Here is a 23,866-nt window from a genome sequence, read left to right as displayed (position 1 = left end):
TACACACTCTCTGCACCGGGGCAGGGTGGAGACGGGTCCCACCTCCCCGCAGGGCAAACCGGCTGCGGCCTGTGCAGTGCAGATGTGTGACCCCTGCAGCCGAGCCCGTGTGTCCCGAGAGAAGTGGGCCCTGCAGTGCTCGGTTTGAATGAAAATGCTGCTATGTTTGCGGTGGCGACAACCCAGAGGCCACCTGAAAACTGTTCCGCTTGCAATGAACAAAGCAGCTGTGGTGTGTCCCTGTCGTGAGCCACACTGCAGCGGGTAAAATGCTGGCACCGGCAACGTAGCTCTCGACACAGAGGGGCGCAAACATATTAACTTCGGTGAAAAATGGACTGTTTGCACAATGGAGTGACAGCCTGGGTCCCCTCGCCATTGCAGTTCTCCTTGTGGGCACAGAAGCGGCCCCCCCCCCCTGCATGGGAGAGGACAATGGGGAGAAGTGTCCCTTCCTCAGGGGACCATGGCCAGCCCCTTCGTGTCTGAGGCCCAGGAAGAAGAGTGGCAGCCTGGGTGGGCAGGGGTGGGGGGACAGGAGGATGCATCTGGGTCCATGAGGGGCATTTGCCTGAAGTCCCTGCTACATGGTGCTCGCGGGGGGCTGTCGACCTGGCTGTGAAGTTGTTCCGTCCTTGGAGCCTGTGTGCTGTGGCCTGTCATCATGGTGATGAGCCTAGTGGGGCAGAGACGTGCTCTCGGCCTGCAGCGTTCAGGGGTCTCTCGGGACAGAAGCCTGTGACTCAGTGGACAGGAGCAGACGTGGGCGCTGCCTGCTGGTGCAGGGCAGGGGGCTTCAGGGAGACCCGGCAGGGAGGCGGCATCTCTGTCTTCACCTTGACTGGTCTCTGAGTGACCCCTCCAGGCCCAAACCCGGTTCCACAGTCCGGGGAGAGGAAAGGAACAGCCTCCCGCTCTCTGCACCCTCTGCGCCGGCCGGGGGCTTCTTGCCGTCCCGCAGGGTGAGGCTCCTCGGCTCAGCGGTGACGCAGCCTGCCTGGGGCTGGAGCCCGGGTCAGAGACAGAGGCTGGGCGGCCGTGTCCCAGCCACGTGGGCCGCCAGCCCACTAGGGGCTCGTCCTTTCTTCCTCATGCTTGCCACCCTCTCTGGACGGTGGGGTCACGGCCCGTGTCCGCCACCCACAGGACACAGGGTCCGTGTCCTCCTGCCTCTCCCTCGACCTGCCCCTGCCCCCTCGGAGGGCCAGGTGTGCTTGCACTTCCTGGGCTGCCTCAGTCGCCACCAGCCCCAGCAAGGAGGACCCACCTGGCACAGACCCGGAGCCACTGCCCACTTTCTGTGCTGGCAGGATGAAGGCCCGAGCGAGACAGCCGCAGCCTCTGCTCCGGATGCCGGTCCTGGGGTCCCCGCTGCCCTCTCCAGGCCTCTCCCCAGATGCTGTGGCTGCTCCTAGCCCTCCCCTGCCTGGGGGGCTCCGTGTCCCGGGCCCCAGGTGAGTCCACCCCACCCATAGCCCTGGCTGCCCCAGGACCCCACCACCCTGCCCCGGCTCCCAGCCCACCCTGGGTGGCGTGGGGCCCGTCCACTTGCCAGTAGCCTCACCTGCTCCCGAGCTCCGGGTAGACCCTCATCTGGTCCCCTGACGGACCCTCGGCTTGCTCCCCAGACCCCCGGCCGCGACGAGAGCTGGTGGGCATCTTCGGGGGCTGCGATGTCTCTGCCAGGAGGTTTCCCTGGCAGGTCAGCCTGCGGTTCCACAGCTTGAGGCACGACCAGCGGAGGCACATCAGTGGGGGCTCCCTCATCCACCCCCAGTGGGTGCTGACTGCTGCCCACTGTGTCCAGCCGTGAGTGAGGCCGCCCTGTCCCCTTGGCTGGGTGCAGGTGGGGGTGGGGCAGGGTCCTGGGGCAGGACACAGGACTTCTGGGGACCCCTCCCCAGGATTCAGGGGAGCCCTGGCTCTGAGCATCCAGCCTGGCTCCTCCTCCGAGGAGCTCTGGTCCCTGTCCCAGGGAGGAGCTGGAGGCTTGCGCCTTCAGGGTCCAGGTTGGACAGCTGAGACTCTACGACCACGACCAGCTCAGCAGGGTGGCGAAGATCATCCGCCACCCCCAGTTCAACGAGAGCCTGGCTGCCGGGGGGCGCGGACATTGCCCTGCTGGAGCTGGAGGCCCCCGCGACGCTGTCCGAGCACGTGCACCCCGTCTCCCTGCCGCCTGCCTCCCTGAGGGTCCCCCCAGGGGAGACCTGCTGGGTGACTGGCTGGGGTGACATTGTGTACAAAAGTGGGTGACAGGGAGACTCGGTGGGGACGGGTGGGGGTGGCGGGGTCTTTACAGAACGTTACTGACTCTAGACCTTCTGGGACCCCCTCCGCGGGCACGGGGGCCGTGGCTCCCAGCTCCAGGACAGGAGCTGGTGGAACAGATGTCAGGGACGGGGACTGCTCTGGGCAGACGTGGGTGGTGCAGGCTGTGGGTTTCGTCACTGCGTCCCCAGCTCCACTCAGGCCACCAGGGCAGCCCCAGGGCTCCTCTGCGGCTGAAGCAGATTTGTGGGGAGGCTCGTGAGTACGAGGCTGCCCACCCCCGCCATGGGATCCCGCGTCCTGGTGCCCGGCCGGTGTCTAGACGTTCAGGTGTCAGGTGGCAGAGGCGATCACAGTGGGTGTGGGGAAACCAACCACAGGGTTGGTGCAGCCAGGTCTAGACCCTGGGGTCGGGGCTCACAGTCGGGGGCCCCCCACGCCCTCCACGTGGTTGGGAAGAGTCAGGACCCTCACACCCAGGACGGCCCCTCGTTCTCCCCACAGAGCCGCTGCCCCTGCCCTACCCCCTGCAGGAGGTGGACGTCCCCCTCGTGGGGAATGAGCACTGTGCCTGGCAGTACCAGAACCACTCAGGCGGCTCCTCACCTGCCAGGTGAGAGTCCCGCCCGCCCTGTCTCCGCTGTCCCTGCCAGGCCATGAAATGGGGACCCACGTGTCCCGTTGCCATGGGCCACCTGGGAAGCCTCGCTGAGTGCCACCTCTCCCCACAGGGCGACTCCGGGCCCTGGTGTGCAGGTGGAACTGCTCCTGGGTCCAGGTGGGGGTAGTGAGCTGGGGCAGCTTCTGTGGTCACCAGGACTTCCCTGGGGTGTACACCCGTGTGACAAGCTACGTGTCCTGGATCCGCCGGGAACGTCCCTGGGTTCCCGGGCCCTAGACGGGTGTCACGTGGAGGAGATGCCCGTCTTCCCTGGCGGCCTCCCGGCCTCCCCTGTCCCAGCCTCACCCTCCCTTTCTGGCCCTGCGGCCTCCCAGGGCTCTGTGTGCTCCTGTCAGCCGGGCCACGGAGGTGAGCCAGGCGTGGAAGCAAAATCCACAAATCCCAGATGGCTGATGAGCATTTGATTTTCAATAAATGGTGTTTCCAATGTTCATCAAGGAAAATTTCTCTCTTAAAGATATAAGGTATACGCAATATTTGTCACCAGAAATCAAACTTACCGGCTAGCGTATGAAAACCAGCCTACTGGCTGTCCTCACTGACCCTCCACACCAACCTCACCGGAATGAGTGTCACCCAGATGCCACCTGCCTTGTGGCTGGGAAGACACCTGGATCCTTGGTCTAGTTTGTCCTCCGCACCAGCTCTGGAAGTGAGGTACACACAGCGATTTGGGCAGGTTTAAGCCAAAACACTAAGTCTCATCCTTCCCGAGGGTGAAGGGCCAGCTATGTCCAAGACCGTTTTGAGAAGAAAGGAGGGAGGAGCCTCACCTGCGAGGAATGTGACTGACTGTGTCACTGGTCCAGGGACAGAGGGGTCCTCCCCCAGCCTCCTTCACCCATGTCTGCCCTGCCCCAACCCCAGCCTGGCTCCCAGGGGACCCGACCCCAGCCCATTCCAATTTTCCAATGCTGTTTTTAAAAAACCTAATTCCTTCTCTTGAATTCCTTTCTGCTTAAATAGTGAGCCTTTTGCTTTTGCTTTGTTGGTGTAAAAAAAAAAAAAGAAAAAAAAGAAAAAAGGAGTGGGTCTGGTTCCTGCCTCACCCTGTCCCCGGGGACACAGCCGGTCCCAGAGGCCGAGAAACAGAACATCACACTGTGTCGCGTGTTTGTAGTCCCAGCTACTGGGGAGGCTGAGGCAGGAGGATCGCTTGAGCCCAGGAGTTGGAGGTTGCTGTGAGCTAGGCTGACGCCACTGCACTCACTCTAGCCCGGGCAACAGAGCGAGACTCTGTCTCAAAAAACAAAACAAAACAGGAAAGCATAACCTACACTCACCAAGTGAGACTCGATGTCCCTGCCTCTGCTCAGGACAAGCTGGGGCCACCTGGCCCGGAACTCACCTGGGCCCGAGGCTCCTGCTTCCCCACATGCCCACAGCCACTGCCCAGCCCAGGCCGCCCCAAAGCCCGGCCACGGCCACGCCGGCTCTGCTCCCCCTCAGCCTCTGCCCACTGCACCCCACACACCTTGGCTGGGGCAGCTCGCTGTGATTGGCCGCCTGCCCCACCTTACCTGGCCCTCCTGGACCCCGTGCTCCTGACAGCTGAGGACAGAGGCCTGGGAGTGCTCTGCACCCTGAGCTGTACTCCGCTGTGGCTCAGGCCAGAGAAGGATCCCAAGAACCAAGCCCCAGGCCAAGCAGCCTGCCGTGGGCGTGGGTCCAGCCCTTGGGGAGTGAGGTGGGGGCACAGCACCTGGCCAGGAGGCCCTGGGGGCGTCTCCCTCCTGGGGAAGGCCCAGGGCCATGGAGGAGGACGTCAGCGCAGCGGCTCAGGCTCCAGCCCCCTCTCCTTCCTCAGCCCCAAGAATCGTGCGTCCTGCGCCCTGCACCAAACGTCCCAGACCCGCTTCCCCCCTTGGTTAGTGTAAGGAGCACCGACTACCTGAAACCAATTCCCGCGATGCATCTGGGAAGAGGGCTCCGGAGATGAGCACAGGGCTGGTGGCCGAGGGTGGGGAGGGGCCCAGGTGGTGCCTGGGGAGCTGGTGGGAGAGTTCAGAAGTCTCGGGAACATCGGAAACGGGAATCCTGCAGCAAGCAAGCATGTCCCGGGACCCAAGTCCTCCTCCTTGCCCTGCCACGAGTGACCTTGCCAGGGAGGGACAACCGCAGCAGCCGGGAGCCCATCCCCATGTGATGGGCCAAGTCACGCGCAGGTGGACTTTCTGGGCTGCCCCGAGACAGGGGCCACTCCTGTCTCCAGCGGGGGTGGTCAAGCGCCCAGCCCCGAGGGTCTGTGTGCTGCCTGCAGCAGCCTCTGTCCACAGCCCAGGCCGCACGGTGGGCAGGGCCCTGCTGGGAGCCCCTCACCAAACTCCGGTCCAGCCGTCGCCGGAATCCTCCCCTGGCCCGTAACTCAGGCGGACACACCCTGAGTGCAGCGTCTCTGCTTTGTTTAAGCCAATTAACGAGTGATGGAGTAAACTGGCGGCTGAGTGGATGGAAAAGTACCTGGATGAGTCTGGTAACCGGCAGCTGCTGGCAGAGACGGAAGGAGAGAGAGAGAGATGGGTAGATCCTGGAGGGGTGGGGACGTGTGCCTTAGACAGTTAGGGTCTCGGCTCTTCCCCGACAAGGGCTCCCTGCTTTGGTGCAGGATGAGCCCGGTGGCCCAGGTCCACCATGGGGCTGCCCCACCCTTAATCCCACCCCAGCAACTGCTCCACCTGGGGAAGGAGGGAGCGATTTATCAAGCCCGAAACTCCCCAGCCCTGGCGTGATGGGATTTGGAAAGTGACCCAGAGTAACCTAGGGGTCGTTATGATGCCGTTAGCTTGACTCTGCACTGCACTTCACCCCCCTTCCCAGGTGCGCTTTCTTCGAGGGAGCTCCTATATGCAGGTGGCATTTTGAGGACACCTGCTGATCATATGAGCACATCCCACAGCTCCCGAGCGCCCTCCCCCGGACCGGGCTAATCAAAGGAAACGATCCCAGAAGTCAGAGTGGGCGAGTGAGCTGGTTGGTGGAGAGTGGCTCTGTCTCTCCCCACGTGCAGAGACGGACCTGTTTTACTCTACAGTAAAGAGCTGCTCGTGTGAAACTGCTCGTGCCTGAGGTTACTCCGTCATGTCGGCCTTGCTGGTGATTTTTCCAAGCAAGGAGCCAGAGGACCCGGATAATAGTCTGGACTTGACACTTTGGGGTGTCTTGTCATTCTTTGGCCAAGAGCACACCAAGAACCCAGGGCAGGTGCCCGCCCTGACGGATGGGTGGGCGGGTGGATGAACGGACGGGTGGATGGGTGGGTGGATGAGGAGATGGGTGAACAGGAGAATGGTGGGTCAGTGGGTCACAATGGCAGCCTGGTCAGCCACCAGTGGGTGCTGACTGCCACCCACCGTGTCCCCAGGTGAGTCCTGCATCCTACACTTGGGGAGGCCCAGGGAACAGCGTCGGTGCTCCGGACAGCACCCGGCCCACCGCAGGCCCAGGGTCCCTCTCGACCCTGCAGCAGGCGGCTTGGGTCCCACAGCCTGGGGTCGCTGCAGCACACGGCACGCACCCAGGATGTGCCTCAGACGCTGCCCATTTTCTTCAAAATGGGGAAGACAATGCATGTTAAGATGGTACTTGAAAGTAGAATTTTTTTAAGGTGCCAAATGCTCTTAGACAATACTTCGAATTTTGAATATGTTAGTAGATTTTGCTTCTCTCCCAAGGCAGCAGGTGATACGTGCATCACACTGTGTTGCGTGTGGCAGGTGTGCACATGTCATCTGTACCCCACGTTGCGCATCACCGCACAGCACGTGCCCAGTGCTGGCCAGGGCTGAAGTCGGCAGACCGGGCAGATCGCTGGGAACCGTCTTTCTAGAAACAGCGTGGATTTGCCATGGTGTCTGCTGGGACTCTGCCCTAAGGGGGTCTTAGGGAAGCGGCTCCAGGAAGACAGCCGGCGGCCGGCACTGTTTACGCGAGCAATGGCACGGAACCCGGGTGATTTTCTAACGAAAGGCCATTGGTGTTGAGCGAAAACAGCAGATTTCAGGGTGTGACCATCAGAGCAGTTACACTAATGACAAACCCAGCAGAAACAAAGCTGTGGAGCAGCCGGGGGTACAGGACAAGCCCAGAGCCCACGCTGGAGCGCACGGTGCGGGGAAGGCGGGGGACTGCGGGGCACGGTGGCCCTGCTGTCTCTGGCCCGGGCACAGGGTGCCTGGTGTCCTGTAATCGAGTGTTCATGGTCCCTCCCTGGTGCTCTACCCGACCCAAGTGCAGGATGCCTGTGAGGGAGGGGTCGGCCCTGGGTTCCAGGAGGCCCCGTCCCACAGTGACACGCTGGGGCTTGGGGACCGGGGACCCTGTAGCTCCGGCAGCTGCGCCCGGCCGTGCCCTGGAGCCCCTTCCCCAGCAATACCCCACCAGCAACACAGTGACAGCCGTGCCTGCTTCTCACGCACTTTAATGAGACACAATGTGCTGGACAATTAGCGTGTGGGTGGGGGAGGGACGGAGGGGCCAGAGGGGAAGGGGCTCCAGATGGGGGAGGGAGGTTAGCATGGGGGAGGGGCTCGGGTGGGACAGGGGAGGAGGCTCCGGACAGGTGACAGGGCTCAGGACCAGAGGACGGGAAGCTGTGCTGGGGGTGCACCCCACCTGGGTAGGAAGCAGCAATGTTGGGGACAGGAGGGTGCTGGCTTTTCCAGTGACCTGGCTGGCAGCCCTGGGGACCTGGCTCAGGGCTCCTTGGGGATGTAGCGGTGGATCCAGTCCAAGTAGTAGGTGACGCGGGTGTAAATGCCGGGCCGGTTGGGCTGAGCGCAGCCATCGCCCCAGCTGACCACGCCCGCCTGCACCCAGGTGCCGTTCACCCAGCAGGCCAGGGGCCCTCCGGAGTCGCCCTGCGGAGGGCAAGGGTCAGTGCTCGCTGGCCAGGCCGGGGAGGGTGGGGTGTGGGGGATGCGCGGGGCCCACCTGGCAGGCGTCCTTGCGGCTATTCCCAGCACAAATCATGTCATCCTGGACAATGTGGACGTTGTCCCCCGTGGAGAGGCCAGTGTGGTACTGGGCGTCACAAATGTGGTTTTCCACTATGGGGACCCTCACCTGCCTCAGAGGGAACGGCGGCGGCAGCCGCACTGCGGGTGGGAGGAGACGCCGCAGCGTCAGGAGGGGTGACAGACTCCCACGCCCAGAGGGAGGCCCCTGCCCCACCTGACCCAGCGTCCAGCCGTCCCTGACACGTACCACCATATGCCACGGCACCCCAGCCTGTCACCCAGCACCGCGACCCCGGGGGGAAGGTCTCCGAGGCCTGGGGCAGGGTGATCGTGTGGACCTGGTGGGACATGTTCACGGGGACCTCCAGCTCCAGCAGGGCGATGTCCGCCCCGTCCAGGTAGGTGTAGTAGTTGGGGTGGGGGATGATCCTGCTGACGGGCAGCAGTCTGTCGCGGTAATAGAGGTGCTGCTCGTGCAGCTGCACCCTGATGTCTGCCAGGTTCCGGAATTTTCTGGGGGAGGAGACGACTCCTCAGGGGGCCTGAGCAGCCCCAGGAGCACCCGGGAGTCGGGTGGGCCCCGGGCCGTCCCCACCCGCCAGGCCCCGAGGAGACTCACGGTCCCACGCAGTGCGCCGCCGTCAGCACCCACTGGGGGTGGATGAGGGAGCCCCCGCAGAAGTGCTGCCAGTACTGGCCGGGGGATCTCAGGCTCACCTGCCAGAGCCAGCTCCTCCGATGTGCCTCATAGCCCCCCACGATCCCTGCTCGCTCCAGGGCCCGGCCTGGGGCTGGGGAAGGGACAAAGTCAGCCTGTGCCAGGCACCCCGGCCCCCTCTGGACCCACCCGTGCCCCGGCCTGTGTGGTGTGGGGTGAGGGGCAGGGACAGGGCGGGACGTGCTCAGGACTCACCAGGGGCCACGTGGACCAGGCTCCCCAGGACGGGCAGTGCCAACACCAGCAGGCTCAGCATCTGGAAGGGGCAGGGAGGGGGCGTCAGCGGGGCTGGGCCGGGGTCTGCAGGGTGTGGGGTGCAGGAGGGAGCTGGGGTCCACGGGGATCGGGGCTGTCGGGGGTATGGAGGGTGGGGTCCTCACCCTGGCCTGTTCCTGTCCCTCTCTACCCAGCGGGCTCTCCCCTCCCCTTTTATCCTTCCAGACCCAGATGGGGTCGGGGGCTCCCCCCTCCAGTGCACACGTGGAGGAAGTGGGTGACTCAGACCCAGGGCCCAAGTCTGCTTGGCCAGGAAGGGACCCTGCTGTCCCCACAGCCCACGTCAGACCCAGCTGCTCGGAGGACTCCAGCGGCCACCATCTCTGCTGCCATCTGTGCGGTCCCCTTGTTATCTGGGGTCTGGGCTGCACCAGCAGAGGGAGGAGCAGAGGACTGAGGCGGCCACAGCGCAAGAGGCCAGCGCCTGCCCCCTTGGGCGCCCCTGGTCCCACCACCCCTGGGCCCCGTCCCCCGCCCAGGGCAGACTCTGCCGCCTCCTGACTCTCGCTAGGACTGCTGGTCACCGGGGGCCCCAGCCGTCTCCTCACCCTCTGAACTCCTGGGGTCCCCCGGTACCCCACACAGTGCCCGGGGGGCCCTGGCCCACCCCCACCCTGCCTGGGGACGCGCTGGCTCTCCTGCACAGCCAGGGCCCATTACGGGGACTCCTTCCGGGCAGCAGCCCCCGGGGGCGGGGCAGGGGGTGTCCAGGCCCCTCTTGGTCAGCGACCCTGGTCCCCATTCGTTCTCCCAACAAACTCCCAGGAGGCCTCCAAGTGCCCCGTCCTGGTTCTAGGAACAAGGTGGGACTCTCAGGAGCCCAGGTGGTGAGGGGCTGGGACAGGGACATAGGGACAAGGGCGCCAGGGCCAGGGAGCCTATAGAGGCCTCCCCTGCACGCCCCACCCAGTCAGGGGCTCTGGGACCAGGTCCTCCAAGAAGTGTTCCTATTGGCTCAGGCCTGGCAGGCGGTCCAATCAGCAGAGCATGCCCTAGCTATGATTGGCTAACGCTGGACCAATCCGGACCGGCCCTGAGGACCCCTCCGGCCCCTCCCCTGCAGGGCCCAGGGCCAGGCCAGGAGGTCAGGGACCCCTGGGGTCCTGCCCAGAGCACCGCTCAGGGCAGGTGTCCTCAGGCTGTAGATGCAACATCCCAACTCGTGTCATCGCCAGCAAAACCCACAGTTCGCTGAGGACATGCCAGTGACCGTGTGCGCACGAACGGGTTCAATCCAGTTCCTCCCGAAAACGCACAACAAACCGGGCCGTCGCGGGGGCTCCTGCGTTCAGAGCTTCCTGGGACAGGCTCAGAGCCCCTGCTTGGCCCCGCCACAGCCCAAGCCCAGGCGGTTCCTTTCTCCCAGAGGGCCCTTGATCTCTCTCAAATGGAAGACAAATGGAAGACCGAGAGATAAGCAATAAAGTATCTAAGTTGAAAATGGATGTTGGGTGGGTTGTCCAGAGATTAAGGGATGCAGAGGAACAAGCGCGCTACTCGCGGACAGTCACGGAAACTATCCCAAACGAAGCACGGGGGGTGGGGGGGAGGGCAGGAAAAACCAGGAACCCCCGACATCTGGCACTACCAGAGAAGCTCCCACCATGTGACCGGGGTCCCAAAAGGGAGAGGGAGAAGGAATAAGTAAAAGTGATATTTGAGGAACCAACAGCCAGATCTATACACTGACAGGTCTAATAATCTCAGCAAACCCCCGACAGAATAAACCTACATGGAACACGCCAGGGCGCATCAGGACGTGCCGAAGCCGGTGGTAGAGATGACGTGGACGCCACCGGGGGACGGGGAAAGCGGGGCCACAGGAGACTTCTCGTCAGACACCAGCAACCGGGGACAATGGCAAGCCGCCACTAACGTGTTTTTTAAAAAGGCTGTCAACATTGAATTATTTACCCAGGGAAAACATCTCTCAAAAAATGAAGGAAAGCAAAGACTTTCTCAGTCAAGCAATCGGGAACGAACGTATTGCTGGCGGAGCTGCCCCGCAGCAAACGCAAAGGAAGTTCTGCAGGCAGAAAAAACCGTAAGAGATGAAAATCCAGATCCGGACTGAAGGGAAACCCGCCCTGCAAACGGAGCAAATGCGCAGCCAGGAACGGGAAAGACATTTTTTTCTTTCAAAGAATACGTAAAAGAGAATCGACGGTTTAAAGCGACAACAACGAAACAGGACAGCGCACCGTGATGTTTATAGACAGCGGGGAAGTGAAACCTGCGCTACAGTAGCAAAGGACAGGAGGGGACGGCAAAGCGTATTGCTGTAAGGCTGAGTCGCATGTGGAACTGTGTGATTTTTAAAATTAATAGACTGTTTTGTAGAGCAGTTTCCAGTGTATAGACAAGCCCACCCCCCACGTGCAGGCAGATTCCCGTGGGGACACCTGGCGTGACCGTGTGACACTGCTACAGCTGGCGAACAGCTCCCTGCCCGCACTTGTTGACAAGGTCACCCTTGGCCCGTTCGGTGCCGGTGACGCCGTCGTGCAGCGGTGACCCTGCTGTGAGCCTGTCTCTGCTCCTTCCGTGGGCGGGAACGTCCGCCCAGCGCCACGTGGCGATCGGGACAGCTCGGCAAGCCTCGAAGGCAGCGGGAAGGAGACGCCGCCTCCGCTCCCCTTTTCCTGGAGGGTCTCGGCTGTCCTGGGTCCTTTGCACGCTGCCACTGACTCTGGAGCCAGCTGTCCCCTCGCGTGGAGCGGGCCCCCGGGGCGTCCCTCACGCCCTGCGCCGCAGCCGGGGAGAACCGTCTCCCAGCAGCCCCGACCGGAAGCGGAAGCGCCGCCCTCCCCGCCCGCCGGCTGTTCGCACCTTCCGGCTGGAGACCTGGCGCCGCTGCCGTTCCGGTGATTCCCGACGCTTGGTGTTCGGATCCTGCAGCAAACGGCATCCACTTCTAAATTTATTTTCCAATTATTCATGGCTGGTTTTAGAAATACGGTATTTTGGCGTATTGCCTTTGACTCTCGCTGCCTCGCCCGGTCCTCTTACTCCGGGCTTGGCGGAATCTTGGATTTCCGTCGTGGGTCACGGGGTCACCCGCGGTTCCGTCCCTGCCCGGCCGCGCCCGGTGCTGCAGGTCCCCGCGTGGCCGGCGGAGGGCGCTGCGGCGGGGCGGGGGAGGGGCGCGGCCGTCTGATGCACCTGTCCACGAGGTCGGGTCGGAGCCGCGGGGTGGCGCTGGGGACCTCCGGGGGCTGGGAGAGGCCCTGCGGGGTGCGGTTTGCAACCCTCGTGCAGGTGACCTCTCAGCCTCAGTTTCCCCACGTGCAGACAGCCAGGGCGAGCCGAACAGCCTTTTCTTCCAGGCCCAGGATGCGGCTCGCCAGGAGGAGGGGGATGGAGGGGTCGTGTGGCTCAGGGTCGGGGACCAGGAGTCACAGGAGGGAGGGTTCCTCAGGCTGGTGCAGGAGGCGATTCTGGAGGAAGAAGCCAGCCAGGGAAGGGGCCCCGGGTGGGACCTGAGCCTCCTGAGTTCAGATGTGGCTGCGGATCCAGTTCACGTGGGCAGGGACGCGGGTGTAGACCTCCGGCCGGTCAGGCAGGACCGTCCACCTGGCAGGGCAGAGGCCCTCCAGGGTTGTACGGGTAAGGGGCTGGGAGGGAGGAAGGGCCGGGACTCTGGGGGTGGGGGCCAGATCTCTTTGGGGAGCTGCAGAGCAGAACTAGGAGATTCTACCACACACGCACTGCAACGGCTGGAAGTTGTAAAATTCCCCTAACCCTAACCCCCAGAGTGGGGGTCAGGTGAGCAGGGCGGAGCCGGGTGAGAGGAGGGACTGGCTGCACACGGGGGCATCGTGAAATGAGTGGTGAATTAAGGCTGGGAGCCAGTGTCCCACTGCCAGAGAAGGCAGCCCAGGAGGGAGGGAGCAAACCTCAGTAAACCCTGTGGGCAGGACTGCAGGGACTTGGTGGCCGCCCAGGCTGGAGCACTGTGGCCAGGTCACAGCTCACTGCAGCCTCCAACTCCGGGGCTCAGGGTCCTCCCGCCCCAGCCTCCCACACAGCTGAGACCGTAAGCACCAGCAGGGTCTGTGTTGCTCAGGCTGGTCTCAAAATCCTGGCCTCAAGCAATCCTCCCGCCTCAGCCTCCCAAAGTGCTGGGATGACAGCCTGAGCCTCCATGCCCAGCCCATGGCTTGCTTTCTTTTTATTATTAATTTTTGTTTTTCCTGAGACAGAGTCTCACTCTGCTGCCCGGGCTAGAGTGCCATGGCGTCTGCCTAGCTCACAGCAACCTCAAACTCCTGGGCTTAAGCAGTCCTTCTGCCTCAGCCTCCCGAGTCGCTGGGACTACAGGCATGTGCCACCATGCCTGGCTAATTTTCTCTATATATATTTTTAGTTGTCCAGCTAATTTCTTTCTATTTTTTTAGTAGAGACGGGGTCTCACTCTTGCTCAGGCTGGTCTCGAACTCCTGAGCTCAAACGATCCTCCCGCCTTGGCCCCCAGAGTGCTAGGATTACAGGCATGAGCTACCTTGCCTGGCCAAGTGTCGATGTTCCTGTGGGAATGTGCATGTGTGTGTACATGTGTACACATGTGTGCACATGTATGCATGTACGTGTATGCGTGTGTGTTTACATGTGTGCATGTGTGTGCGTGTGGTTGTGCACACACATACATGTATTCCCTTGCTCTGTCCCCTGAGAAGGGCTGAGGGCAGTGACACCCCAAGAGCAATGGGGGACACCTGTCACCTAGACCTTGCTTTCTAAACACTGTTGCCAGGCCCTGGGCCTCGTGGAAGCACCTGCAGTGAGGGGGGTGAGCGCCAGAGGGACCTAGCCGTCCCGCGGGAGATCCGAGAATCGGGTGGAGACGCTCTAGGAAGGCTCAGAAACCAGCTTGCGGGAGCTCCCTGCATCCAAACCAGGGCCAACCTGTATGTCGAATCATAAGCAAGAAAAAGAAACAAGTTACAATTCATTGAGTAAAACGGGAGACTATGAGTCCATATAGTTATAAATAAAGGAATGAATAAATTGAAATTCTGGTGGAAATCGGCTAGTTGCATAGTCTCAAGGACTCTCCCCACAAAACGCTGCCTACTAAGGAAGAGCGTGTAACTCTGCGTGGGAAGGTGGCCCGGGACAGTGGTAAGTGTGGCCTGATGTCCGGTAACTGACAAACTGAAATTCGTGCACTTGGTGAGATGCAATAGGAAAAAGTCGAAGTCATGTTTGCTATCTTCCTGAAGATATACCGTCTCAATCTAATCACGAAAAATATCAGGTGCCCCAGCTTGAGGAGCGCTGTACAGAAAGATGGCCTGACACCCTCAGCATCTCAGAAGGTTCAGAAAAGTCGAGGAAAGACCAGGGACCCATTTCAGACTGAAAGAGACTCAAATGCACCACGTGGTCCTCGACTGGGTCCTTTTGCTTCAAAGTACCTCGCTGGGGCAGGTGACAGACTTTGAATGGCATTTGAGAATTATGGTAACAGTGTGGCACGGTCATCTCCCGGCACGATGGTCGTGTGGAGACACCCCAGGGAAATGTCCCTCATTTAGAAGGGTTATAAGAGATCGTCATGTATTCTGGATACTAGGCCCTTATCAGATATATAATTTGCAAATATTTTCTCCTATAGGATGTCTTTCCATTTTCTTAAAAATGTTCTTTGATGCAAAAAATTTTGATGAAGTCAAATTTATCTGTTTTTTTATTTTTTCTCTGCTTTTGACGTCATATCTAAGAATCCATCGCCAAATCCAAGGTGAAGAAGATTTACTCCTGTATTTTCTTCCAAAGGTTCTGTGGCTTGAGCTCTCATGTTTAGGTCACTGACCCATTTGGGTTAACTTTTGCGTCTGCTGTAGGGGAGGAGTCCTCCTCCGCTCTTGTGCGTGGGCGTGTCCATTGCCCTGCACCGTGTGCTGAAGACACTATCAACTCCCCGTTGAATGGTCTTAGCGCCCTGGTCAAAAATCAGTGGCCAGCGACATATGGGTTTATTTCTGGATTCTCAATTCTATTCAATGGGTCTATGTCTCTGTCTGTATGCCAGCACCACACGGTTTTGATCACTGTAGCTTCATAGAAAATTCTGGAGTCAGAAAGTGTGAGTCCTCCAACTTTGCTCTTCTTTTTCAATCTTGTTTTAACTATCTGGGGCCGCTTGCAACTCTGTTTGAATTTGAGGATTAGCTTTTCCATTTCTGTAAAAAGAAAAAACCAAAACCCAGCCCGTTGCATCTTCGACAGGGAGTAGGGGGTGGCTGAAGCTGTGTGTGGTGCTGGCTCGTGCTGCCACCTCAGCCATGTTCAGTCCTGCCATCTACTTAGGTCTTCTTTCATGGCAGCATGTTACAGAGACGTTTTCTGGTTTTCCGTGTTGTTCTAAAATCTGGGCCTGGGATTTGTTTTAAATCAGGTAAGACATACAGAGACAGAAATTGTGGTCGCGAAGGAAGAAGCTGATACTCACAGGTCCTAGAAACGGGCGGGGCGGTGGACTGTCCGGGCCCACGCGGGAAGCACCCAGGGCAGTGAAGGAGAGGGTAGAGATGCCCGCAGCCTTGCTCGGGGTTCTCGTGGGGAGAAATGGGACAGGCAGGGCAAGCCCAGGATCGGAGAGTCAGAGCAATTTAAGCAGCCTCCAGGCTCTAGCGATGGCCCCTAGTTGTCCAATATCTGGCCCTGGGGTGACTCAGGCAGGAGGCGTGTTGGCTTAGTGTGTGAGAGTCCAATGCGGAGGTGACAAGGGTGTGTGCCCTGGGTGGGTCAGTGTGTTTGCACGGCCGAGGTGCACACACAGGGCCAGCGCCTGCTGTGCTCGGGAACCGGCTCGCCCGGGAGGGGCGGTCTCTGCAGGACCAAGGCCCAAACACCAGAGCATCAAGAATACAGAAAACAAGAAAATATATTAGATACAAGTGTCTCTCACTGCTTTGGTCAAATGTATCATTCTTTTGGATGCTATTGTAAATAAAATTGTTTTCTTAGCTTCTCTTTTGGATTGTAGCAGCTATTTTTTGTAAATAAAGTTACACTTTGATTCAGTTATTTCACCCCTGGGTATTTATCCGAGAGAAATAAAAACCTCCATCTTCAGTAGTCATATTCACATCGGCTTGATTTGTCACAGCCTAAAGAGGAAACCACCAAAGCCATGGACAGGGGAGAAGACAGGTGAACCGTCGCTCATGGCGACCGTGGGAGACAGCGCAGCAGGGAGAAGGAACATGGATGCGGACTGCGGCGTGACAGCCTAACTGCCCTGGGCGTCACCATGCACGGCCAAAGCTGAGGCAACGTGAGCAACAAAGTATATGATAAATATCCGAGAGTGGCTGACATAAATATATACAAGAATAAACGAATAACGGGGGGAGACAGACGGATCTCCGTGCAGAAGATCCCAGACAGTGCGAGCAGCTCCCCCCTCCCCCGTGGGCCAAGACGTCCCTCCAGGCAGCACAGCCGTCAAGCCAGGGAGGGGACTTCAGGGGAGACGCCCGACAAGGTGCCCCTCTGCCGGATGGCAAGGTCAACATCGGAGGAGGTCGGGATGACGGCGTGTGCCCTTGAGACAATGCCATGAGGACACTTCACCTCCCTGCAGGCTCGGGCCAACCACGAGCAAACCCCACAGAGGGGATCCCGTGGCCCCCGCCCAGCACCCCGCAAAGCTGCCCAGGCCACCAAAGCAAGGACAGTCTAAGCCTGTCACAGCCAAGAGGAGCCTAAGGAGATGTGACAACTGAATGTCTTGTGGGCTTCTGGATGGGCTCCTGGGACAGAAAGGGGACATTAGGGAAGAGTAAGGAAATCAGGATGAACTCTGGACTTCAGCCGACATAATGCATCAAACCGGCTCACTGACTGCAACAAGCGAGCGCTTCCAACGTGCGGTGCTGACAACGGGGAAGCTGGCTGCGGGCGCAGGAGCATCTCTATACTGTCGCTGCCACTTTTCTGTAACCCCCAACCTGTTCTGAACTAAGAAGTGTATTTTCTAAAAAGAAAGAAAGGGCACAGAAGTACAGTTTCAGGCCCAGACCGGGCTGGTCTCTGGGTCCCAAACAGCCCTGTGGAGACAGCTCAGGCCCCCATGACAACCTGCCTCTGAGATGTCCCTGTCCCCACATCCGCCGGCAGGTCCTGAGGTTCCCCACCACAGGACAGAGGGGCACCGTCACACTGTCACACCACCAGCCCACTTCCCAACCGTCCTCTATGCAGCCAGGGCCTGATAACCCAGCTGATTAGGGGCCCCGGGCAGCTGGGCCTTTCCTGCCCTCCCCAGCTCCAAGTCACAGGCCAGGGTTGCAGGGTCCCACTGAGACCCTCGAGGTCAGGAACCCCCTCTTAGATGTGAGGAAACTGAGGCACAAGGAGGTTTTGCCTGATCACCCACCAGGATGTGGCCTCGTGGGGCCCACACTTGGCCTCCTGCAGGCCAGCACCTGGCCAGTTGGCAGCCCAGGCTCAGAACTCCAGCTAGATGTTGACCTGGTGACCAATGAGGACGACATCAGCCCACCCTCCGTGGCAGGGCCCCTTCCTCCCGCAGGACAGCCGCACACCTGGGAGGGTGCAGCTGGCGGGGGTGGGGGTGGGACCTGCCCGGTCAGCCCTGCACAGGGGGAGCAGGGTCTGAGCCAGGAGTCCCTGCCCAGGTCACCCCTACCTGGGCCCAGGAGCCTGGTGTCACCCAGTGCAGGGGACAGAGGGCAGGATCTTCATGGAATCAGGTGCCCTGAGTCCTGAGCTCCAGGCCATCCCCAGGTGCCCACAGGAAGGGACTTCAGGGCCCTCACCTGTCCCAGCTCGGTTCACCTTCAGCACTGGGGATCCCCCCACCTGCACCCCATCATGCGTACGGGAGACAGAAGGATGGCCCCGAGGGAGGTCTGCACCCTAATCCCCGGGTCTGTGACGACGTGGGCTTACAGCGCAAAACGGCTTTTGCAGATGTGATTAAGGTGCCAGACCCTGAGGTGTGGAGAGTGGCCTGAATTACCCAGGTGAGCCCGACGTACCCGGGAGTTCCTAAAATCAGGGAACCTTTCCCAGCTGTGGACAGAGGCAACGGAAGCAGCAGGGCAGGCTCGGGAGGGGAGGAAGTGGCAGTGGCCTGCAGGTGGCCTCAGAAAGCGGGAGGGTTCTCCCCGGAGCCCAAGAGGAACCAGCCCTGCCGACACCCCGCCCGGCGTCCCCCCTCAAGACCGGGTCAGACTTCTGAGCTCTGGAGTGGGAGGACGACACGCCGTGGGGTTGGGGGTAATTTCGACGGCAGTGAAAGAAAATGAACACACCACGGTTCTCTGCAAAGCCTGCAACAACTACAGGAGCCGCGTGGAAGGAAACACCACGCTCCACCCAGGGTCAGCTGCAGACTGCCGGGGGACCCAGTGCAAACTGAAAATGCAGGGTCCCTGGCGCAAAAGTGATGACAGATTTCAAATGGTGGCGGCAGCACAGTGAGCCGAGCCCAGCACCCTTCTGAGGTGCAGCTCCCAGCCTTGGCGATGGCCTCCTGGCCTGTGGGGTCTCCTCTTGCCCACAACCCCAGAGGGCCCAGGGCTGGGACTGCCTGCAGTGGCCTGACCACCTGGGCACCGTCCCCTCTGGAGGACCCTGGACCTGTCATTGTGAGGCAGGCAACCCTCTTCCTGGCCCCTCCCCAGCCCCTGGCTCCACCTGACCCCGAGGACAGACAGCCTTGACCCTCCCTGATTAAAGCCAACATCCATTGTGCTTAACTGCTCCGGGGCGAAGCCAGGACCCATTTCCTGGGCACCCAGGGCCAGGGAAGGCAAAAGCCCTGGAGTGGGAGCCCCTCTGCCCTGCCCCGAGGCCTGTGGCCAAGGCCCTGGGTCCCAGGTATAGAAACACCCACAAGGTGAAGTCACCTGCCCCAAATCATGTGACTTCTTCCCCGAGGCCACCCCTCTGCTACCCTCCCTGGGAGGGACATCCCTGGGGGACCCAGAGAAGATGGGGCCAGGGGAGATGCTGCCTGACCATGACACCATCCCCAACCAAGGCGCAAGGCCAGCTGCATCCCAACGTGACCCTGTCTCTCCTAACTGACCCTGAGGTCTCCGAGGGCAAACACGCAACAGTCTCCTGGCCACAGAATCCACGAGGGCGAGCTCAGCTCTCAGCGCCCGGAGCCCCGGGCCTCTGCCCCGCCGCTGGTACACTCCTCCCCAGACCGTGCAGCCACGCAGGCTGAGGCCGTCTGGGCGTCCCCTGGCTCCGTGCTGGGGCTTTCAAGGGTCCTGCCCCAGGCCACTGGGCCGCACTGCCCACGCAGTCAGGACTCCCGTGTCTGGCCCTGGAGTGACCCCGGCGCCTAGGCTCCCCACCCCCTGGCAGGACAGGACCCACCACGGGGCTCCCTGCTCGTGCGTCCAGGGCTGGACAAGCACAAGGGCCTCAGACAGGACGGGTCCTCCCTGCTGGGGCCTGGGGGCCCCGGGTGCTGGGAACACCCCGCGGGAATTCATTCACTCCGCCGTCTCCAGAGCGCCAGGATCCGCAGTGAGGTCGAGGCGGACACTGTCTCGGGGCCCTTGGTGGACGCCGCCTGCCGACGGCGCCGCTCCCAAGCCCACGGGACACACAGCCCCGCAACGTGGGGACCAAGTCCCAGGAAGCTCTGAACACCGGAGCCCCCGCGACGGCCCGGTTTGTTGTGCGTTTTCGGGAGGAACTGGATTGAACCCGTTCGTGCGCACACGGTCACTGGCATGTCCTCAGCGAACTGTGGGTTTTGCTGGCGATGACACGAGTTGGGATGTTGCATCTACAGCCTGAGGACACCTGCCCTGAGCGGTGCTCTGGGCAGGACCCCAGGGGTCCCTGACCTCCTGGCCTGGCCCTGGGCCCTGCAGGGGAGGGGCCGGAGGGGTCCTCAGGGCCGGTCCGGATTGGTCCAGCGTTAGCCAATCATAGCTAGGGCATGCTCTGCTGATTGGACCGCCTGCCAGGCCTGAGCCAATAGGAACACTTCTTGGAGGACCTGGTCCCAGAGCCCCTGACTGGGTGGGGCGTGCAGGGGAGGCCCCTATAGGCTCCCTGGCCCTGGCGCCCTTGTCCCTATGTCCCTGTCCCAGCCCCTCACCACCTGGGCTCCTGAGGGTCCCACCTTGTTCCTAGAACCAGGACGGGGCACTTGGAGGCCTCCTGGGAGTTTGTTGGGAGAACGAATGGGGACCAGGGTCGCTGACCAAGAGGGGCCTGGACACCCCCTGCCCCGCCCCCGGGGGCTGCTGCCCGGGAGGAGTCCCCGTAATGGGCCCTGGCTGTGCAGGAGAGCCAGCGCGTCCCCAGGCAGGGTGGGGGTGGGCCAGGGCCCCCCGGGCACTGTGTGGGGTACCGGGGGACCCCAAGAGTTCAGAGGGTGAGGAGACGGCTGGGGCCCCCGGTGACCAGCAGTCCTAGCGAGAGTCAGGAGGCGGCAGAGTCTGCCCTGGGCGGGGGACGGGGCCCAGGGGTGGTGGGACCAGGGGCGCCCAAGGGGGCAGGCGCTGGCCTCTTGCGCTGTGGCCGCCTCAGTCCTCTGCTCCTCCCTCTGCTGGTGCAGCCCAGACCCCAGATAACAAGGGGGCCGCACAGATGGCAGCAGAGATGGTGGCCGCTGGAGTCCTCCGAGCAGCTGGGTCTGACGTGGGCTGTGGGGACAGCAGGGTCCCTTCCTGGCCAAGCAGACTTGGGCCCTGGGTCTGAGTCACCCACTTCCTCCACGTGTGCACAGGAGGGGGGAGCCCCCGACCCCATCTGGGTCTGGAAGGATAAAAGGGGAGGGGAGAGCCCGCTGGGTAGAGAGGGACAGGGACAGGCCAGGGTGAGGACCCCACCCTCCATACCCCCGACAGCCCCGATCCCCGTGGACCCCGGCTCCCTCCTGCACCCCACACCCTGCAGACCCCGGCCCAGCCCCGCTGACGCCCCCTCCCTGCCCCTTCCAGATGCTGAGCCTGCTGGTGTTGGCGCTGCCCGTCCTGGGGAGCCTGGTCCACGCGGCCCCTGGTGAGTCCTGAGCACGTCCCGCCCTGTCCCTGCCCCTCACCCCACACCCCACAGGCCGGGGCACGGGTGGGTCCAGAGGGGGCCGGGGTGCCTGGCACAGGCTGACTTTGTCCCTTCCCCAGCCCCAGGCCGGGCCCTGGAGCGAGCAGGGATCGTGGGGGGCTATGAGGCACATCGGAGGAGCTGGCTCTGGCAGGTGAGCCTGAGATCCCCCGGCCAGTACTGGCAGCACTTCTGCGGGGGCTCCCTCATCCACCCCCAGTGGGTGCTGACGGCGGCGCACTGCGTGGGACCGTGAGTCTCCTCGGGGCCTGGCGGGTGGGGACGGCCCGGGGCCCACCCGACTCCCGGGTGCTCCTGGGGCTGCTCAGGCCCCCTGAGGAGTCGTCTCCTCCCCCAGAAAATTCCGGAACCTGGCAGACATCAGGGTGCAGCTGCATGAGCAGCACCTCTATTACCGCGACAGACTGCTGCCCGTCAGCAGGATCATCCCCCACCCCAACTACTTCACCGTCTGGGACGGGGCGGACATCGCCCTGCTGGAGCTGGAGGTCCCCGTGAACATGTCCCACCAGGTCCACACGATCACCCTGCCCCAGGCCTCGGAGACCTTCCCCCCAGGGTCGCGGTGCTGGGTGACAGGCTGGGGTGCCGTGGCATATGGTGGTACGTGTCAGGGATGGCTGGACGCTGGGTCAGGTGGGGCAGGGACCTCCCTCTGGGGGACAGGGGCCCACCAGGCCGGCCCAGGGGTGGGAATTTGGAGACCCTGGGAAGGGGGCGTGGTGGCAGGAGGCAGCGTGTGCGGGAGCAGGGCCTGCAAGTCCAACAGGCTGAGGCCACACCTGGGGGCCTTGAGCAAGTCACTGGCAGCTCTCCGCCTGTCGCGCCTGCCTGAAGGGGCTCCTGGCAGGTTCCCATTGCACGAGTGGGACGCGAGGAAGGTGAGAACTCGCCTGTGCAGTGTCTGCCTGTGAGGAGGGAAGGAGAACCGCCCGGGGCAGGGCGGAGCAGCCCACACCGCACCCCTGTGCCCGGGGACGCGGGCAGACACTCCAGGAATTGGGTCTTGGCAGGAGGGCGTGAGGGGGGGGTTGGACAAAGCTCAGTCTGACCCCTCTGGGGGGCAGAGCTTCGGTTCTAGAAGGTCGTTTCCCCATTTTATCCACAAGTCACAGCAAAGCTTCGGGGACACTCACCAAGCAGAGTCACAGCATCCTGTCCCCCTTCCCCATGCACAGAGGGGAAACTGAGCCACGGGGCCAGGGCAGGGCCAGGCAGCAGGCTGGGGCCAATCTTGGGCCCTGGCCCGACTCCCAGACCAAAGTCAGAGGAGCTGGGAGAAGACAGTGAGCACGAGCCCTGCCCCTCAGCACCCGGAGCCCCTTCCCCACGTGGGGCTGAAAGGACGTGGGGGTCCGGTGCAGAGCGCCCACCACCCAGCGTGCAGGGCCGGCAGGCCCTGAATGCAGGAGCAGCTCCAGGAGGCACTTCGGAAGCACTGCTGTCACCCCTGTCCCTTCAGGTGACAGGGTTAGCCCAGGCCATCAGGTGGCATGGCCCAGGTGCAGCCTGTGCCACCTTCTCCTCCCACCCACAGTGCCCCTGCCACCGCCGTATACCCTGAAGGAGGTGGAAGTCCCCATAGTGCCAAACCACATCTGTGACGCCCAGTACCACACTGGCATCTACACAGCAGACAACATTCGCATTGTCCAGGACGACATGTTGTGTGCCGGGAACGAATATGGCAACTTCTGCCAGGTGGGCCCCGCGCGTCCCCCACACCCCACCCTCCCGGGCCTGGCCAGCGAGCACTGACTCTTGCCCTCCGCAGGGCGACTCCGGAGGGCCCCTGGCCTGCTGGGTGAACGGCACCTGGGTGCAGGCGGGCGTGGTCAGCTGGGGCGATGGCTGCACTCAGCCCAACCGGCCCGGCATTTACACCCGCGTCACCTACTACTTGGACTGGATCCACCGCTACGTCCCCATGGAGCCCTGAGCCAGGTCCCCAGGGCTGCCAGCCAGGTCACTGGAAAAGCCAGCACCCTCCTGTCCCCAACATTGCTGCTTCCTACCCAGGTGGGGTCCACCCCCAGCACAGCTTCCCGTCCTCTGGTCCTGAGCCCTGTCACCTGTCCGGAGCCTCCTCCCCTGTCCCACCCGAGCCCCTCCCCCATGCTAACCTCCCTCCCCCATCTGGAGCCCCTTCCCCTCTGGCCCCTCCGTCCCTCCCCCACCCACACGCTAATTGTCCCACACATTGTGTCTCATTAAAGTGCGTGAGAAGCAGGCACGGCTGTCACTGTGTTGCTGGTGGGGGTGTTGCTGGGGAAGGGGCTCCAGGGCACGGCCGGGCGCAGCTGCCGGAGCTACAGGGTCCCCGGTCCCCAAGCCCCAGCGTGTCACTGTGGGACGGGGCCTCCTGGAACCCAGGGCCGACCCCTCCCTCACAGGCATCCTGCACTCGGGTCGGGTAGAGCACCAGGGAGGGACCATGAACACTCGATTACAGGACACCAGGCACCCTGTGCCCGGGCCAGAGACAGCAGGGCCACCGCGCCCCGCAGTCCCCCGCCTTCCCCGCACTGTGTGCTCCAGCGTGGGCTCTGGGCTTGTCCTGTACCCCCTGCTGCGCCACAGCTTTGTTTCTCCTAGGTTTGTCATTGGTGTAACTGCTCTGATGGTCACACCCTGAGACCTGCTGTTTTCGCTCAACACCAATGGCCTTTCGTTAGAAAATCACCCGGGTTCCGTGCGTGCCATTGCTCATGTAAACAGTGCTGGGGCCGCCGGCTGTCTTCCTGGAGCCGCTTCCCTAAGACCCCCTTAGGGCAGAGTCCCAGCGGACACCATGGCAAATCCACGCTGTTTCTAGAAAGACGGTTCCCAGCGATCTGCCCGGTCTGCCGACTTCAGCCCTGGCCAGCACTGGGCACGTGCTTGTGCAGTGAT

The 23,866-nt window shown here is 62.0% G+C and overlaps 3 protein-coding genes across 3 annotated transcripts; 2 read left to right on the top strand and 1 right to left on the bottom strand.

Annotated features, from left to right (window-relative positions):
• The first annotated feature begins 1,396 nt into the window (after positions 1-1,396).
• LOC123631367 (mastin-like) lies at positions 1,397-4,639 on the top strand. Its single transcript, XM_045540934.1, is given in 8 exon segments — positions 1,397-1,454; positions 1,629-1,809; positions 1,976-2,098; positions 2,100-2,248; positions 2,473-2,601; positions 2,776-2,884; positions 3,003-3,301; positions 4,563-4,639. Coding segments are annotated over 8 exon segments (1,125 nt in total).
• A 2,920-nt stretch (positions 4,640-7,559) lies between these two features.
• LOC123631366 (tryptase beta-2-like) lies at positions 7,560-9,644 on the bottom strand. Its single transcript, XM_045540932.1, has 7 exons — positions 9,479-9,644; positions 9,185-9,267; positions 8,832-8,882; positions 8,528-8,721; positions 8,156-8,421; positions 7,883-8,046; positions 7,560-7,809 (listed from the first exon to the last, which is right to left on the bottom strand). The coding sequence occupies exons 1-7, from the start codon at positions 9,642-9,644 to the stop codon at positions 7,645-7,647; spliced, it is 1,089 nt and encodes a 362-aa protein (XP_045396888.1). The 3' UTR covers positions 7,560-7,644.
• An 11,073-nt stretch (positions 9,645-20,717) lies between these two features.
• LOC123631437 (tryptase beta-2-like) lies at positions 20,718-23,196 on the top strand. The gene is made up of 6 exons (XM_045541058.1): positions 20,718-20,726; positions 20,851-20,911; positions 21,034-21,205; positions 21,312-21,577; positions 22,512-22,675; positions 22,749-23,196. Exons 2-6 carry the CDS (start codon positions 20,851-20,853, stop codon positions 22,911-22,913), a joined length of 828 nt encoding a protein of 275 aa, XP_045397014.1. The 5' UTR covers positions 20,718-20,726; the 3' UTR covers positions 22,914-23,196.
• Positions 23,197-23,866: the final 670 nt, after the last annotated feature.

The sequence above is a fragment of the Lemur catta genome, chromosome 2, assembly GCF_020740605.2.
Source record: "Lemur catta isolate mLemCat1 chromosome 2, mLemCat1.pri, whole genome shotgun sequence".
Lineage (NCBI taxonomy): Eukaryota > Metazoa > Chordata > Mammalia > Primates > Lemuridae > Lemur > Lemur catta.
This window is presented reverse-complemented; position numbering and strand designations above follow the sequence as displayed.

Excerpts from the sequence above, each read along its gene's own strand:
- LOC123631366 (XM_045540932.1), bottom strand. The coding sequence starts at position 9,644 with ATGGGGACCAGGGTCGCTGACCAAGAGGGGCCTGGACACCCCCTGCCC. Across the intron at positions 8,422-8,527 it reads GCGGCGCACTGCGTGGGACC|AAAATTCCGGAACCTGGCAG; the intron begins GTGAGTCTCCTC and ends CTCCTCCCCCAG. Across the intron at positions 8,047-8,155 it reads GGGTGCCGTGGCATATGGTG|TGCGGCTGCCGCCGCCGTTC; the intron begins GTACGTGTCAGG and ends TCCCACCCGCAG.
- LOC123631437 (XM_045541058.1), top strand. The coding sequence starts at position 20,851 with ATGCTGAGCCTGCTGGTGTTGGCGCTGCCCGTCCTGGGGAGCCTGGTC. Across the intron at positions 21,206-21,311 it reads GCGGCGCACTGCGTGGGACC|AAAATTCCGGAACCTGGCAG; the intron begins GTGAGTCTCCTC and ends CTCCTCCCCCAG. Across the intron at positions 21,578-22,511 it reads GGGTGCCGTGGCATATGGTG|TGCCCCTGCCACCGCCGTAT; the intron begins GTACGTGTCAGG and ends TCCCACCCACAG.